At 38.9% G+C, this 17,089-nt stretch overlaps 1 protein-coding gene and 1 non-coding gene across 2 annotated transcripts; one reads left to right on the plus strand and one right to left on the minus strand.

Annotated features, from left to right (window-relative positions):
- Window positions 1–7,801: 7,801 nt before the first annotated feature.
- On the minus strand, window positions 7,802–12,294 carry LOC148699983 (uncharacterized). The gene is made up of 7 exons (XM_089928525.1): window positions 12,172–12,294; window positions 11,670–12,047; window positions 10,348–11,199; window positions 9,967–10,191; window positions 9,495–9,636; window positions 9,064–9,341; window positions 7,802–8,926 (listed from the first exon to the last, which is right to left on the minus strand). The coding sequence occupies exons 1-7, from the start codon at window positions 12,292–12,294 to the stop codon at window positions 7,802–7,804; spliced, it is 3,123 nt and encodes a 1,040-aa protein (XP_089784651.1).
- A 157-nt stretch (window positions 12,295–12,451) lies between these two features.
- LOC113461923 (small nucleolar RNA R71) lies at window positions 12,452–12,558 on the plus strand. The gene has a single exon (XR_003384182.2). It is a non-coding gene; the product is annotated as a small nucleolar RNA R71 (small nucleolar RNA).
- The last annotated feature ends 4,531 nt before the right edge of the window (window positions 12,559–17,089 follow it).

Genomic DNA, 17,089 nt, shown 5'->3' on the forward strand with positions numbered 1-17,089 from the left:
CCCCAGTCCATCTATAAAAATAAAATAAAATATCCATTAATTAAAACATTAAAGGCAAATGATTTAATATAATTAGATTGTAAGAAAAATTAATATATAAAATATAAATCAAATTACCCTGGATGTGCACGTCATCCATATCTGGACAATCAGCCGGTGGCACGTGCCTAGACTGAGACTCGTGCTGAGTATGGGACTTATGCTGAGAATGGGACTCGTGCTGCTGGGGCTCATCGGGTTGCTGGGACCGCAAGGACTGATCGGAAGAAGATCCCACGGATGTGTACTGAAACTCAACATCTCTGAATCGTTTTCCTCGCGGCATGTTGTTATCTAGCAATCCTATAATCACAAATAACCTTTCTATCGCCAACATAACATAAAGCAAATGGTACAAAGAGAGATTGGCACAATTCATAGTGTTAACAAGATTAGCACTTGTTTTTATAATTCTCCTTGTCTCGTATTGCTGGAAAGAGAGATTGGCACAATTCATCTTTGGATTTTTCACAAGGTTATTTTTTTTCCTCGTGCATATGCATATGTACAGTTTGGTCCTACACATCAGAGCGGACATGGGAGAATTTAACCATGTACTCCTTTGTATATTTTGTGGACCACCAGAAAGGGAACAAATTAAGGGGGAAAAGGCACTGAAAGTAAAAAAAGAGATCAAATGCACTAGAGGTTTCATGCAACAAATATCCAGTTTATCATTTCTCATGCATTTTTGGTCAGTTTTCACTGTTATACATGCTTAACTAATGTAGCTTATGTTTTGTCTGATTTTAAGCTTGGTGGGTTCCCTTAGCATAGTATGTTGTGTTTGTTGATCCGTTTGTTGAATAATGTAGGTGGTGCGAGTACAAACTTCATTACCTAATGCAGGAACACAGATGGATGTTGCAATTTCTCCACATTCTATCACCTCATTTGATTTATCACTTGCTCAGGCAGAGTACAGATCTGCAATATGAAATGACGGTAGAGGGGAAAAAATGGAGATGAAGAGAGTGAAACGATTGAAAGAAAAATAAGGGTTGGCTTTGTATATATAGACTACTTGCATTGTGCAAGTCAGAGAGCCAGCCGATTAATTTGGATCTATAATTTAACCTATAATTATAGATAGCATTATGCAAGTCTCCAGTATATCAATCTATTTTGTGCTTTTTCCTTGTGTACTTTATTATTTTTTCCCTTTCCAAAAGTTGAACTATTGATTTGGTTTATTGTCGATGGATTGTGTCAAAATAACTCAGCAGCTAAGTTCTAAGCTTAAACTGTTTGCTTGTTGAAACTTCATATATGACAGAGATGCTAAAGAATTGGATGCATCTCACTCTTTCATAAGCATATCAGCTACCTTACTCTTCAAAAGATTGTTAACATAGTCACTTTTCATGATGCAGTCTCTTTCATCTTCTATAAATTGTTCTTCTAGACTTCTAAAGATAGACAGAGAGCGTTACTTTTTAACCATGGAACTACTGTAGGCTGTCATGTCCCCTTCATAATTGGTTTGCATCAGGCCTTTCATATGCTGTAGTCTGTATGGAGCTACATATGTTGTTTGATGCATGCGAGATAAATATGTATATATATATATATAAGAAACCAAGTAGATGAATAAATTATTGGTCTCCTCTGTCTAGGGACTTGATGGTATGGACAGCTCTTGCTCTCTTTCAAAAGGATAATATATACTCTACTTACACACCAATAGAAAAATTTAATACTAGTGCAGGTGTCCACCAAAATAACTTCAAATGATCAAATTAGTTGAAGTGTCTAGACTTCCTCATACTACTTAATGCAGCTTATAAAGAGAAGGGGAGAAATAAAAAGATTTCTTTGTTAGCAACTAGCTCGACCGGCTCATGCTCTTGGGCTCGGCATTCACTAGTACATAGCTAGATGAAGCTAAGCCCAATGAGCTACAACAATTAAGATCTGATTGAAATTAAGCTGGGCCAAGATGACTAATATTGGAGAGTTCTCTCATCCCTTTTTTCATTCATGATTTTTGGCATACTTCTTAAAGTTAAAAAAACCAATCAATATGCTTACATCTAAATTAGTTTTAGCATTCACTTACACCACGTATGAGATATGATATCTAATATGCTTATATATTATACAACAACAAATGGCCCAAGCTCAAACCAGGCCAATGTACATCTCTAGTTAACTTAGTGGTCTGTTTAAGGTTGTCGATAGGTAAGTCATGTGTTTAAGTCTTTGAAAATGTGTTAGATCTAATGAGTTAGTCCAATGCAAGGTAAGATCACACTCATTGGCAGAATTTATCGCTGGCAAAATGGCTTAAGCTCCTCCAGCCTGCAAGCCATCCCCTACCTCTTGACATAGGGTCGGGCTGATCGTTAGCTAAGAAAATTATTGGCTACATTAAATGGCTATTTACAGTTGCCTCACCTGGCAGAAAGTCTTGTTGTTTGATCAACAGCGAAGAACAATACAACCATCCAATCTATCAGCCTCGTTAACCTTGTGAATTAAACATCAAGCGAGGGCATAAACAAATATTTCAATCAGAATTATGAGAATCAATCATCATATCTATTTGGTTCGATAAAGTGAGGGTATCTTCTTGCTCATGGCCACGTCTCACATGATGCAACAATTAATGTCGGACTGTTTCTCTCATGGACAATTAACAAATACAAAAAGCAGAATCGAATAAGAACTAATTCCCTTCAAGTGTTTTAAAATCAAAGATAGCATGACTTATCATTATGTTTCTACTCAATTGAAGTGAAGACCATTGCGTGGGTGAGTTGTTGATGGACTTTTTCTTATCTAGAACTTACACACCTTAATTGGCTGTCGCATTTTAGCAATTGAAGAAGAAACTAACTGCATGCTACAGAACATGAAATGAAGACCCCAAATTCAGTGGAAAGAAGAAGAAATTCAGCAAAAATATATTGATGTCTCACCAACAAGATTCTTCAGGGAAGAAGAAACCTTCAATTTTTCTTTTTCCTTTTTTCTTTTTTTTGGCAGCAGAAATAGATTGGGCCTCTAATCAAACCGTTGGATAGAAATGTGTAGGTTTGCACATTACAATGACAGGATTAAAAAAATAAATCATTATAGATAGAAAGGTGCTTAAAAGCCTTCCTCTTCCCTAATCGGTGGCTTCCCACTATTTCCAAAATTTCAGAAACTAAATATTACCTTAAACCTGTAAGATTTAGCCCTCTAACGTCAAAAATCTAACGTAAAGAAAAGATTGGGTCTCACCTTGCTGATGGCTTCAACAACTTAGCTTTTTCCCCGTCTACTTCTTCTCCAAAGCACCCACCAGCGATGACGAGGCGGCAACTGACGAGGCTCCATTGAGAGGAGGAGAAGAGGGAGATAGCGGAAGGAGGAGGTGGAAAATGAGAAAAGAGAGAAAAAGAGGGGATGGGAGGCGCCGGTGTTGGGTGGTCGGAGAGAGGACAGGCAGTGGAATGAAGGCCGCGCGAGGGGGGAAAGAGCGCGAGGGAGAGAGAAAGGCGGTGGCCGTCGGACATCGCTCGGCGCCGGAGAGGAGAGAAGGGAGGAGGAGAGGAGCTAGGGTTTGATCGATCGGGATGCAAAATGAGGAGGAGGGAGCCGGCCGCTTGGTTTTGTTGTTAATTTGGCTTTTGCCGATGCTTATTAGCGTCGTCTTAGGATGGGAGTATGACGATGCTAATAAGCGTCGGCTTTTTAGTAAGATTACGACGACGCTTTTGAGCGTCATCTTTTCTTGAGAATTACCGACGCTTAACTAAAGTGTCGGCATATTTTAGCGGGGAGCCCTTTTTTCCTGACGCTTCTCCCTAGCGTCGGAAAAAAAGCGTCGGAAAAGGCCGATTTTCTTGTAGTGGTTGTGGGTGTCCTGCAGGCGCCGCCGGCCTCAGTCGGCCCCTCCTGCACAATTCGACAGGGATCTTCCCCCTTCCTTGGGTTAGCAGAAGGAGAAGAGGAAATGAGAACAACAAAAAGGAAAAGAAGAAGAGAAGAAGAAAAGAAGAAGAAGGGGAGAAGAAGAAAAGAAGAGGAAGGAGGAGAAGAAGAGAGGAGAAAATAGGGGGGATCAGGAATAGAGAAGGAGAAGAGAATAGAAAAGGGGAAAGTTCTTGAATGAAGGAAAAGAAGAAAAAGAAAAGAAAAGGAAGGAAAGGAAGGAAAAGAATAGAAAAAGAAAAGAAAAAGAAAGGAAGGAAAAGAAAATAAAAGAAAGGAAAAAGAAAAGGAAAGAGAAAGAAAAGAAAAAAAAAATAAAAATAGAAAATAATGAGTGGGTGGTAAATAATCTGTGCTCTATGATGTTGATAGGTACAGTGAAATCGCCATCTAAACTGGAAATTTGTAAGCGAACCGAAGTAAGTGATCCTGACACAATCTTATTGTTTTAAAATACATGAAATTATTTGGATATGAAAATGCATATTATGTAAATTTCTCAAAAAATTAGGATCAAGCATATGTTAGCAAATATTGCATGATTTTGTATAAATAGCATCCATCATGATTATTATTATATTATGCACACATGATTTGTGATGATGTAGAAAGATGCATAAAAAATGAAGTTTATGGCTTGATCATGCATTTTTGCATATTATAATGTCATTATTCAATTTTCTAATATATATATGAAGTAAAGTTTATGAAAAGCATGATATATTTTATGAACTCTCAAATATCTTTATATGTCCCCGCCAGTAAGTAATAGTACCTTGGCATATAACCTCCACCACTGGATAATAGTAACTCGGCATATGACCCCTGCCAGTGGGTAATAGTAACTCGGTATACGACCTCCGCTAGTAGATAATAGTAACTTGGTATAGACCCTGCCAATGGAGAATAATGGTTGGTTATGACCTCCTCCAGTGGGTAATTGATAGTCCCTAGACTCTACCACAAGTGCATGGATCGTGATAAGTAGAACAGGGTAAAAAGAGTATCGTTTTCACAAGGAGGTGATTCAAGTACCAATTTAAAAATTTTCTATATTACTTAGACGACCCCAAATTGATGTGACTAACTGCAGTTTCTTAACTTGAAAATCAAATATGAAAGGTTCCTAGGGCTTGGATTTCATCAATTGAATTCCGTCAATGAATATAAATCTGATTGTTAATATTCTGCTAATTACAATGACCGAATCTTCTTTTTTTATGTGATATCCTCTTTCAAGGCATAACACCTATACCTATATTAATCCTATGTCTACTTTCGTGATCATAGAAATTAACATAAATTCATTATGATCTGTGAAATTCTTAAATGTAGGTCACAAGGGTGTGCATTTATTTCTAAACTACACCGCCAATGTTTGATAAATTCACCAACTAATATTGAACTTCAACTTTCCTTACTTCATTCAACATCTTAAGCATGCAATTCATGGCCAGTAAATTGCAAGAATGAAAACCGAAATCATCAAATTGCAATTAACAAAGGATATTCAATATAACTATACTCAATTCATATCAAAAATTCAATGACTACGTCTTAGCCCTAGAATAAGAAAACTAGCAAATCATAACTAATAAATCAATCCAATTATTTCTCAAACATAAATTCACATTCAACATTCTTAATAACAATTCAGTAAATAAAAAAATAATAAAATATATATAAGAGAAAGAAAAAGAACTCTGTCTTTGCAAAAATCCTCCGTTTCGTTCTTTCTTCCAAAATTCCAGCTTTTTCTTCCTCTCGGAATTTCTACCTTTTCCTCCTCTCGGAATTTCAGATTTTCCTCCTCTCGGAATTTTAGATTCTCTGCATTTTTCTTTTCTTATCTGCTTGTCCTCCTCTTCGTATATGCTGGGCCCCCTCCTCTTCTCGGAATTTCCTCTTTTTTTTTTTGAATTTTAAAATAGATTTCCTCCCTATCTGCTAGCTGAAATCCGGAATTCTAGGCTGATTTTATGACTCAACTCCCAGCTGGATTTAGAGCACCAAAATGATATACTTTGGAGTTGGACCAATCACGAAAGTTTTAGATCTCGTTCTCACCTTTCCAACGCACCTAGGTTTGCATTATTCTGACTTATATAACTTCAAATACAAGCTGAAAACCAAAACAGGGTCTGGGCCGCAGTAAAATTCTAGACAGATTCGGACTTCTCCGTTTCGGCTAAGTTTTGGACTTCAAAACGGCAGAACTTGATTTTGTGATCTTCACAAAAGTTTTAGGTCTACGTCTTATCTTTCCAGTAATCTAAAAAACACATGAAACGGAAGTCTGTAGATCTAGTTAGAACCCTAAAATCGAACAGTATTCTGGGTTGACTAGACCAGCCCAATTTCAACCGAATTCAATAATTAAATACCTGCAAAATACCAAGAATTTTCAAGAATCAAATAAATATAAAAGACACCTAAATTCTAGACAAATGAGTTAAAAACATACAAAACACTCTAAAACAAAATAACTAAGACTAAAAAAATGTGTGAAATAAATTTTCACATCAAATACCCCCAAACTTGAATGTTTGCTTGTCCTCAAGTAAAAGAAAAACCATAAAAACAAAGGATAATAACCATAGTGAGGCTCAACTCATCCCACCCTAAGGACCTTTCATGCAAACATCAAATCTTCAACTTAGTACATAAACAATAGCAAATAGAGAAAAACTAAGCATACTCACATTCTCTAGATCAAATATCCATATATAATTCCAAACTCAATCATATTTATCATGCGACCAACACAATTGAATCATGTAACAACTCAACCTGCAATCACCCCTTCTCACTACTACAAACAAGGTAGCAAACTAGAGTTTTTTTTTTTTTTTTTTTGCAAATTATTCTTTGTATTTAAGTTGTCACTCACATTTTGACGCGAATACAAGCATTTGTGATGGATGCACCCGGTTACTCAACAAGTCACACACTTAAAGTGCTTTTGCATACTCATATTTCAAGTTGCTGTTTGATGTAAAAGTAAACATTGGTGATGAATACCCCTAATTACTAAGCAACTCAAAACATTGGAGTAGATAAAACTTTGTAAACATTTATTTATTCCACTATCTAATCATTATCACTCTATTTACTTAAACCTTGTTTAGGACTAGATCAAAGGGGATAATCACAAGAAAAGCATCACACTCATCTTTTATGCATAATCACACAACTCATACAACTTAGCAAGGAAAGATGTACTTCAATAATCCCAAAGAAAAACAAATATGCTTACTCTTGCTTTATAAGATATTGCCTATCCTAAATCAAAATTCAATGCTTAAACATAATAAAGAACCCAAAAGTGTAATGTTGATCCTAGATAAGTCTCACACAAGTGCAAATGCATGTTCATTTCTCCTAATCTTTCATATAAAAATTTGGTTTGGAAGACATGGATATGATCACCAATTAACTTGTATGAGAGTGAACAAACCAGAATTTCGAAAAAATTTTCTTTCTCAAACATAACCTGCACCAGCATTCAGCATAATAAAATATCCACTTCCCCAACCTTAATTTTCATATTGTCCTCAATGTGAAAGCAAAGAAAAATAGAAGACTAATACTCCCCATTTAGCAAGGCTGAACATAATGAATGTCCGACTGAATTGAACACGAACTAGTTTCTTGCTTGATTTTTCTGCACCTACACAACACAACCAAAAAGAAGGGGTCACAACAATAATTATTCAAAGACTTAAATAAAAACAACAATTAAAACATATAACAAAAGACAAAAGAAAGGAATTTTTTTTTTGTGGTTGGGTTGCCTCCCAAGAAGCGCTTGTTTACAGTCATTAGCTTGACTTCCACACCATCAACCATAGGTAGGATTCTTCAAAGAGTAAATCACTCCTTTAGGAACCGCATTACTAGCAAGATAAGGCTTCAAATGCTGCCCATTAACCTTGAATGCATCAGTGACCTCACTACGCACCTCAACAGCACCATATGGATACACTTTTGTTACCGTGAATGGGTCAGACCACCTAGAATGAAGCTTGCCTGAAAATAACTTAAGTCTTGAGTTGAAGAGTAACACTTGCTGGTCAATTTCAAAGTTTCTAATCTGAAGATGTTTGTCATGCCAATGCTTTGTCTTTTCCTTGTAAATCCGAGTATTTTCATAAGCATTCAACCTAAACTCCTCCAACTCAATCAACTGTAACAATCTCTTTTCTCCCGCAGCTTTCAAATCCATATTCAACTTCTTGATTGCCCAATAGGCCCTGTGTTCCAATTCCACTGGTAAGTGACAAGACTTTCCAAAGACAAGGCTGTAAGGAGATATACCCAAAAGTGTCTTGAAAGCTGTCCTATAGGCCCAAAGTGCATCATCTAACTTATTCGCCCAATCCTTTCTTGAACTGCTCACAAGTTTCTCCAAAATTTGCTTCAATTCCCTATTTGCAAGTTCCACTTGCCCATTTGTTTGGGGATGGTAGGCAAGTGCCACCTTATGAGTAACCCCATATTTCTTCAACAAAGCCTCAAATGATCGGTTACAAAAATGGGAGCCTTTATCACTAATAATAGCTCTCGGCACACCAAATCTTGAAAAAATATTTTTCTTCACAAATCTCATCACCACCCGAGAGTCATTAGTCTGAGTTGCAGTAGCTTCAATCCATTTAGACACATAATCCACTGCTACCAGAATGTACTGATTGTTGAAGGAAGAAGGAAATGGGCCCATGAAATCAATTCCCCATAAATCAAACAGTTCAACCTCTAGGATATTGGTTAAGGGCATCTCATTCTTTTTTGAAATGTTGCCAACCCTCTGACATCTATCACACATGCTCACATATTGTCTAGTATCTTGATACATGGTCGGCCAGTAAAAACCAGATTGCCATACCTTTGTAATTGTCTTAGAGGTACTGAAATGTCCACCACACTCCAAGGAATGGCAATGGGCAAGGATACCCTGCATCTCATCCTGGGGCACACATCTTCTAATCATCCCATATGCACAGTGTTTATAGAGTAGCGGTTCTTCCCAAAAATAATGCTTCACATCCCACAAAATTTTTTTTTCTGATGATAGCTCAAATCAGAAGGAACAATGCCACTCACCAAATAGTTCACCAAATCAGCATACCAAGGGATAACTAAAACTGCCAACAACTGCTCCTCTGGAAAGCTTTCATTAATGGGCACCTTATCTACTCTTGACTGCCCCTCTAATCTAGACAAGTGATCTGCCACCACATTCTCCATGCCTCTCCTGTCTTGAATCTCAAGATCAAATTCTTGAAGCAACAGCACCCACCGAATCAAACGCGGTTTGGCATCTTTCTTTTTCAACAAATACTTGATTGCTGAATGGTCTGTATATACGATCACCTTGGAACCTACAAGATAAGATCGAAACTTGTCAAAAGCAAACACAACAGCAAGCAATTCTTTTTCAATAGTTGCATAATTCAACTATGCATTATTTAAAACTCTACTAGCATAATATATAACATGCAACTTTCTGTCTTTTCTCTGGCCGAGAATAGCACCCAAAGCGAAATCACTAGCATCATACATTAGCTCAAAAGGCAAACTCCAATCTGGGGCTGCCATAATTGGTGCTGACACCAACTCTTGCTTCAACCTATTAAAAGCATTCAAACAGTCCTTATCAAAATCAAACACAACATCCTTATTCAACAGATTACAAAGAGGTTTAGAAATTTTAGAGAAATTCTTAATAAAACGTCGATAAAATCCTACATGACCAAGGAAACTTCTAACTCCCTTAACATTTGTAGGTGGTGGCAATTTTTCAATAATTTCTATTTTTGCTCGGTCCACTTCAAAGCCTCTTGCTGAAATTTTGTGGCCTAAAACAATACCTTCCTGCACCATAAAATGACATTTCTTCCAATTCAAGACTAAATTGGTCTCCTCACAGCGCTGCAAAACTCGAGACAAGTTATCTAAACAACTATCAAAAGAAGATCCAAAAATAGAAAAATCATCCATGAAAACCTCCATGATCTTTTCAACAAAATCAGAGAAAATAGCCATCATGCAACGTTGGAATGTAGCAGGTGCATTACACAAACCAAAAGGCATCCTACGGAATGCAAAAGTACCATAAGGACAAGTGAAGGTGGTCTTTTCTTGATCTTCGGGAGATATAGAAATCTGGTTATACCCTGAATAACTATCTAGAAAACAGTAATACCCATACCCAGCAAGTCTCTCAAGCACCTGATCAAGAAAAGATAAAGAAAAATGATCCTTACGGGTAACACTATTAAGTTTCCTATAATCTATGCAGACTCTCCACCCAGTTACTGTCCTAGTGGAAATTAATTCATTATTTTCATTATGCACCACAGTCATCCCACCCTTTTTAGGTATTACCTGCATGGGACAAATCCATGAACTATCAGATATAGGATAAATAATCCCTACATCTAACCATTTAAGAATTTCAGCCCTAACTATTTCTTTCATGTTAGGATTTAACCGTCTCTGATTTTCAACAATAGGTTTATGGTTATCCTCCATTAAAATTCTATGCATACACAATGAAGGGCTAATTCCTCTAAGGTCTGATATAGTCCATCCTATGGCTTTTTTTCTCAATCTCAAAATACGTATCAATTTGTCCAGTTGCTCATCAGACAAAGAAACACTCACAATCACAGGCAAAGTATTATTCTCACCGAAAAATGCATACATGAGATGTGAGGGTAATGGCTTCAACTCCACAACTGGTGCTTGCACATTAGAAGGGGGAGGGGGTGGCTTACCTTTGCCGATATCCTCAAAATGAATACCTCTCTTCTTCGGCTTAGGACATAGAGCCTCTAATGCACACGCCACTTTTGCAACCTCTAGATTATCATCTTTACTTGTCCCTGCACTCACTAAACAAGTCTCAAGAGGTTCTTTAGTATTTTCAGCCCTAAAAACCTCTCTGGTCGACTCATTTACAACATCAACTCGAAAAACATGATTAGTAAAAGAAGGATATTTAGTAGCTTCAAATAAATTAAACTCTACCTCTTCTTCACCAACCTTCAAAGTCAGCCTACCATTCTTAACATCTATGATAGCTCCAGCTGTGGCTAGAAAGGGCCGGCCTAACATGATAGGGATCTCGATATCTTCTTCCATCTCCAACACAATAAAATCAACTGGAATGATAAATTTCTTTACTTTGATCAGCACATTCTCAAGAACACCCAAAGGATTTGACCGATCGGTCAGCTAGCTGCAAAGAGATGGTAGTAAGCTTCAATTCCTTTAATCCAAGCTTTCTAGACACAGATAAAGGCATTAGTGAAACACTAGCACCTAAATCACACAAAGCTCTAGAAAAATCAACATCACCTATAGTACAAGAATAGAAAAACTCCCTAGATCTCTTAGCTTTGGTGGAAGCTTATTCTGGATAATGGCACTGCATTCCTCCGTTAAGGTAATAGTCTCAAAATCTTCCAATTTTTTCTTCTTAGACATGATCTCCTTTAAAAATTTTGTATATGTAGGAATTTGTGCTAAGGCGTCTGCAAAAGGAATATTAATGTGAAGCTGCCTAAACACTTTCAAAAATTTCTCAAACTGTTGATCAATTTTATTCTGCTTAAGCCTTTGAGGAAAAGGAATGGGAGGAATATAAGTTCGACTGGTGGTTGTGGGGATGGTATCTTGGCTAGGTCCTCAACTTCTTCACCTACCTTCTTGCTCACCTCTTCATAGTCTACTTCATCACCAACTATAGTCTCACCACTTACCTGACCAAGTTGCTTACCACTTCTCAACGTGACTGCCTTGCAATGCTCCTTCGGATTGACCTCTGTCTTACTAGGCAAATTACCCTGTCCACGAGAATTGATGGAATTGGCTAACTGCCCCAATTGCACCTCCACATTTCTATTAGAACTCACCAACTGGTAAACCTTTGCTTTCAGTCTCTCAAATCTCTCTGAACTGGCATTGGCTAACTTCTCAATAACTATCTCCCAAGACTGCTTACTTTCTGGTTGGGATGGTCTTCGTTGGAAACCAGGAGGTACCTTAATCTTTCCATGAAAAGTTGGGATGATTCCTCCAGCCTAGGTTGTATGTGTTGGAATAAGGGTTATTCTGCTGCTGCTGCCTGTTATAATTAGACATAAATTGAACCTGCATACAATCAGAACTCATGTGAGCTCCTCCACAGCAATCACAACTCAATACAGGACTAGAAACGGAATTCACATTATCCAGCTTACCGAACATTTTTACTAGAGAATCAACCTTGGCATTCAACATGTTTATGCCATCTACATCCTGGAACTTTCTTAGGCATACCTCTTTCATTAGACCACTGATAATTGTTAGAGGCCATTTCTTCTAATAACTCATATGCCTCCTCTGTTGACTTACTCATTAAAGTACCTCCTGCAGCAGCATCTATGGTAATCCTGACTGAATGTGTTAATCCATTATAGAAAGTCGTACAATCAGCCAGTCAGGAAGATCATGATGTGGACACTTCCTCTGTAAATCCTTAAACCTCTCCCAGGCTTCATACAAAGATTCACCATCAAACTGAGCAAAACTGGTTATATCATTTCTAAGTTTGGCAGTCCTACCTGAGGGAAAATACTTACTTAGAAAAACTTGTGACAAGGCATTCCAGGTGGTGAAAGAGTTAGGTGCTTTGGAATTTAAGCAGGCCTCGGCTTTATCCTTTAGAGAAAATGGAAAAAGTTGGAGTCGAATAGCATCATCACTAACTCCATTCATCTTGATTGTATCATAAATCTCTAAGAAATTGGCAAGGTGTGCATGTGGGTCCTCAGCAGGTTCTCCACCAAACTGCTCCTGCTACACCATCTAGATGAGACCAGGCTTAATCTCAAAATTATTAGCATTGACTGTAGGTCTCACAATACTGGATTGAACACCATTGACATTCGGCACGGCATAGTCACTCAACTGTTGGGAACCCGCCCATGCCGCTGATATTTCAAAAAAAATTCAGATGGCAGCGGAATCGGCATAAGCGGGATCGACGTTCATCGCATGAATGTTGTTTCATGAACCGTTCGTAGTTAGGCAAGAATTAAAAACTTTTAAAACATTTAGAAGATCAGATCTTCACCTTGTGCGGGTAGATGATCACCGCAAACTGAAGTTCGTGGTCTAGGATGAAGGTTCGCTTGAAGCCGTTCAAGTGTCCGGCCTCTACGGGTATCCACACGAAGCAGTGATCCGATCAAAGCTCTCTTGTCTTCCCGGGGTGCTAGCTCCCTTGCAAAGACTTCTTTTGATGGCTGATTTTCTCTCTTTCAATCAACCCTTGATTGTGCTTGAGAGGAGGAAGAAGAAGGATGAAGAAGAGGAAGAAGAAGAATCCCCACGTAGCCTTCTTTTCTTCCCTGCGTTGGAACCAAGGAAGGAGGCCAAGGAGAGGTGCACGCCTCTTCTTCTTTTCCCCTTGCTGATGGCGGCTGAACCAAGGAAGGGAGAGGGGTGGCCACGGCTTGGAAGAGGAGAGGGAGAGCTCATCTAGGGCGCCGGCCCCCTTTGCCCCTTTTTATAACCATCTAGGGCTCCTACAATCTAGGAGCCCTAGACTTATTTCCTAAGAGGGGGCGCCGTCTCTTCTCCCTTCTCCACATGGAAAAGGGAGGGGCATATCCCCCTCCTCATGGTAAACCCTAATCCACATTAAGTAGGGTTTGAAAAGCCCTAATGTGGTCAAGCCCTAATCCAATTAGGCTTAGCCCAAGGGTGAACCAATTAGGATCCAATCTAGGTAAGTCCTAATCCAATTAGAACTTAAATCAATTTTGACTCAATTGAACTCTTCAATCCTAATCCAATTAGGAGTCTTATTGATTCATTAGATTAATAATTAATTGTGACTTAAGAAACCCTAATTCAAATTAGGACATATTTAATTTTAGTCCTAATCCAATTAGGACTCTATTTGAATCCGAAGTCCTAATCCGATTAGGACTCTAGGAATCCTACTCCAAGTAGGAATCCAATTTTGATTCAAAACTCTTAATCTCATTAGGATTGCAGGAATCCTATTCCAAGTAGGAATCCCAATCCTACTCCAACTAGGATTCCCAGTCCTAATCCAATTAGGACTCTAGGAATCCTACTCGAAGTAGGACTCTTGTTTCAAGTCCAATTAATTAATTTCCTTTCCTTCTTCAACTTCTTATCAATCGAATTGATTACTCGTGATTCATAATCACTTTTCAACCATCGGATCGGTCAATACTTCTAGTGTGTGTGACCCCATAGGTTCTATTCTGACTGGTAGTGAGATATATTGTGATCTCTATCACTATTTCATTGAAAACTCCTTTCAATGGGTTGGAACGATTCCAACTCAACTCATTAGGGTTTATCGATCATCGAGATAATCCCTGTGAGTCCCACCATCCACCAGTGACACCTAGCAGCATGTAGTGGCAACCCAGCAGAATGGAATGACGAACCTCTAGGTGCAGTTGACGTGTGATACAGTCCTACTATCGTGGATCCCTACAGCACGGAGGTCATGGACAACTCGTCAAACCCCATCGTCTGTCATATGTCAAGATTTATTCGACTCGAGTTCGATAGTGAAAAACTCTTTCTCCACTTTATATTACTGCCCTGGCCAAGGTCTTAGAACTCAGTCTAACAAATCACATAGGATCACTCCTCTTCTATCAAGGTCGATAGATTCCTTGTAGGTGCATACCCTACTCCTATAGTAAACCTACTGCAGCCAATCTACACTGCATGGACCCATATGGCTAGAGACCATGTATGTGTGCAGTCAAACTACAATAACCTCACTGTGAGTAGCCGAAGCACCGCAGGTCAAAGGACCAGTCACACTACTGCAACATCAAGCAAGTCACTGACGAGTGGATAGACATCCAAGTGACTTCTTGTCTTGGTCACGCTCAGTACCCTTGTTCTCTAACAAGCACCTGCACTATCACTTCAGTGTCCCTACACTGTGGACTCAAGTCTCATCCATCCAGAAGAAAAATGATCTGTGCACTGATCGAATCGATCACCGTCCTCGTGATGATCCATTGATCAGGAGCATTTAGAAATTAATCACCAATGATACATGGCTCAAATTCTCAACTCTTGAGAATATGCATCATCATCTTATTAATTTCTTGGACGATTCATAGACACATAAATAATATGAATGAAAAGATGCCTTTTATTTATTCAATAATAAATAGTCAAGTACAAAATTATGCCCCTAGAATTAATAATGTGTCAGCCAGATTGGCTTCTAGGGCATACATCTAACAATCTCCCACTTGCACTAAAGCCAATCAGTCATATATCTAAGCCCCATCTTCTCAAGGTGGGCTTCAGTCTTTTGCTGACTTAGCTGCTTAGTGAACGGGTCTGCCACGTTATCCGCGGAGTCTACTCTCTGCACCTCTACATATTTCTTCTCAACATAGTCGCGTATGAGATGGAAGCGCCGCTCTATATGCTTAGACTTCTGATGAGACCTTGGCTCCTTAGCAAGGGCTATGGCGCTATTATTATCGCAGTAGAGTGTTATGGCATCTGATGTCATCACATCCAACTCTGCAATGAATTTCTTGAACCAGAAGCCTTCCTTAGCAGCTTCAGAGGCGGCGATGTATTCAGCTTCCATAGTAGAATCAGCAATGATCGGTTGTTTAGAACTCTTCCAATTCACCGTACCACCATTGCACAAGAACACATATCCAGATGTTGACTTCCTGTCATCGACATCAGTCATGAAGTCTGAATCTGTGTATCCTTCTACCTTTAACTCTGATGATCCTCCAAAAACCAAGAATAAATCTTTAGTTCTTCTCAAGTACTTAAGAATATTCTTCACAGCTGTCCAGTGTTCTTCACCTGGATTCGACTGATATCTGCTTGTGACACTCACAGCAAGAGCTATATCAGGTCGTGTACATAGCATGGCATACATGAGGCTTCCTATTGCCGATGCATAGGGAATCTTGCTCATGCGTTGAATCTCTTCAGATGTATTGGGGCACATCTTCTTGGAGAGATGAATTCCATGCCTAAGGGGTAAGAGATCCCTCTTGGAGTTTTCCATGCTGAACCTCTTCAGCACCTCCTCTATGTACATCTTCTGTGAAAGGTCAAGCATCCTTTTAGATCTATCTCTATAGACCTTTATTCCCAAAATATAGGATGCTTCCCCAAGGTCTTTCATGGAGAATTCTTTTGACAACCAGACCTTGACCGAGGTTAGCATGGAAATATCATTCCCTATCAGTAGGATGTCATCCACGTACAGTACGAGAAATACGACAGCGCTCCCACTAACCTTTTTGTAAACACACGGTTCCTCTTTGTTTTTGATGAAATCAAACGTTTTGATTGCGTCATCGAAACGAGTGTTCCAACTTCGAGATGCTTGCTTTAGTCCATAGATGGACCTTTGCAGCTTGCAGACCTTGTGATCTCCATCACTGGAAGTGAAACCCAAAGGCTGTTCCATATAGATATCTTCATCAAGATATCCATTCAGGAAAGCAGTTTTCACATCCATCTGCCAGATTTCATAATCATGAAATGCTACAATGGCAAGCAATATTCGGATGGATTTTAGCATGGCTACAGGTGAAAAGGTCTCCTGATAGTCAATGCCTTCGCGCTGACTATACCCTTTCGCCACAAGCCTTGCCTTATTGGTCTCTACCTCTCCATCCGAACCTATCTTCCTTTTGTAGATCCATTTGCATCCAATAGGTACAATACCTTCTGGTGGGTCTACTAAGGTCCACACTTGGTTGGAATGCATGGAGTCTAATTCTGACTTCATGGCTTCCAGCCATTTCTCGGAATCGATATCAGATATCGCCTCGTTGTAGGTTTTGGGATCCTGTGTATGATCCTTATCTCTCACTAGGAACATTTTCTCGGTATCCTCTTCTAGTATACCTAAGTATCTATCGGGAGGATGGGAGACCCTACTAGATCTACGAGGTGGTCGAGGGACATTGTGTACTGGCTCTTTATGAATGGGTTCTATAGGATCCATGACTCGTTGCTTTTCAGAGACTTTCTCTTCAAGCTCAATTTTCCTCCCACTGCCTCTATCAAGGATAAACTAATTTTTCAAGAA

This window comes from Phoenix dactylifera, chromosome 18 (assembly GCF_051530095.1).
Source record: "Phoenix dactylifera cultivar Ajwa chromosome 18, Ajwa_hap1_PhDact_Kaust_v1.1, whole genome shotgun sequence".
NCBI classification, from domain to species: Eukaryota; Viridiplantae; Streptophyta; class Magnoliopsida; order Arecales; family Arecaceae; genus Phoenix; species Phoenix dactylifera.

Bases quoted from the DNA above. Each gene is read 5' to 3' on its own strand.
- LOC148699983 (XM_089928525.1), bottom strand. From the start codon at position 12,294: ATGAAAGAGGTATGCCTAAGAAAGTTCCAGGATGTAGATGGCATAAAC. The intron at 12,048-12,171 runs GTATTGAGTTGT...CATACAACCTAG, and splicing joins TGAATTCCGTTTCTAGTCCT to GCTGGAGGAATCATCCCAAC. The intron at 8,927-9,063 runs GTGAGTGGCATT...TGTGTGCCCCAG, and splicing joins CTGATTTGGTGAACTATTTG to GATGAGATGCAGGGTATCCT.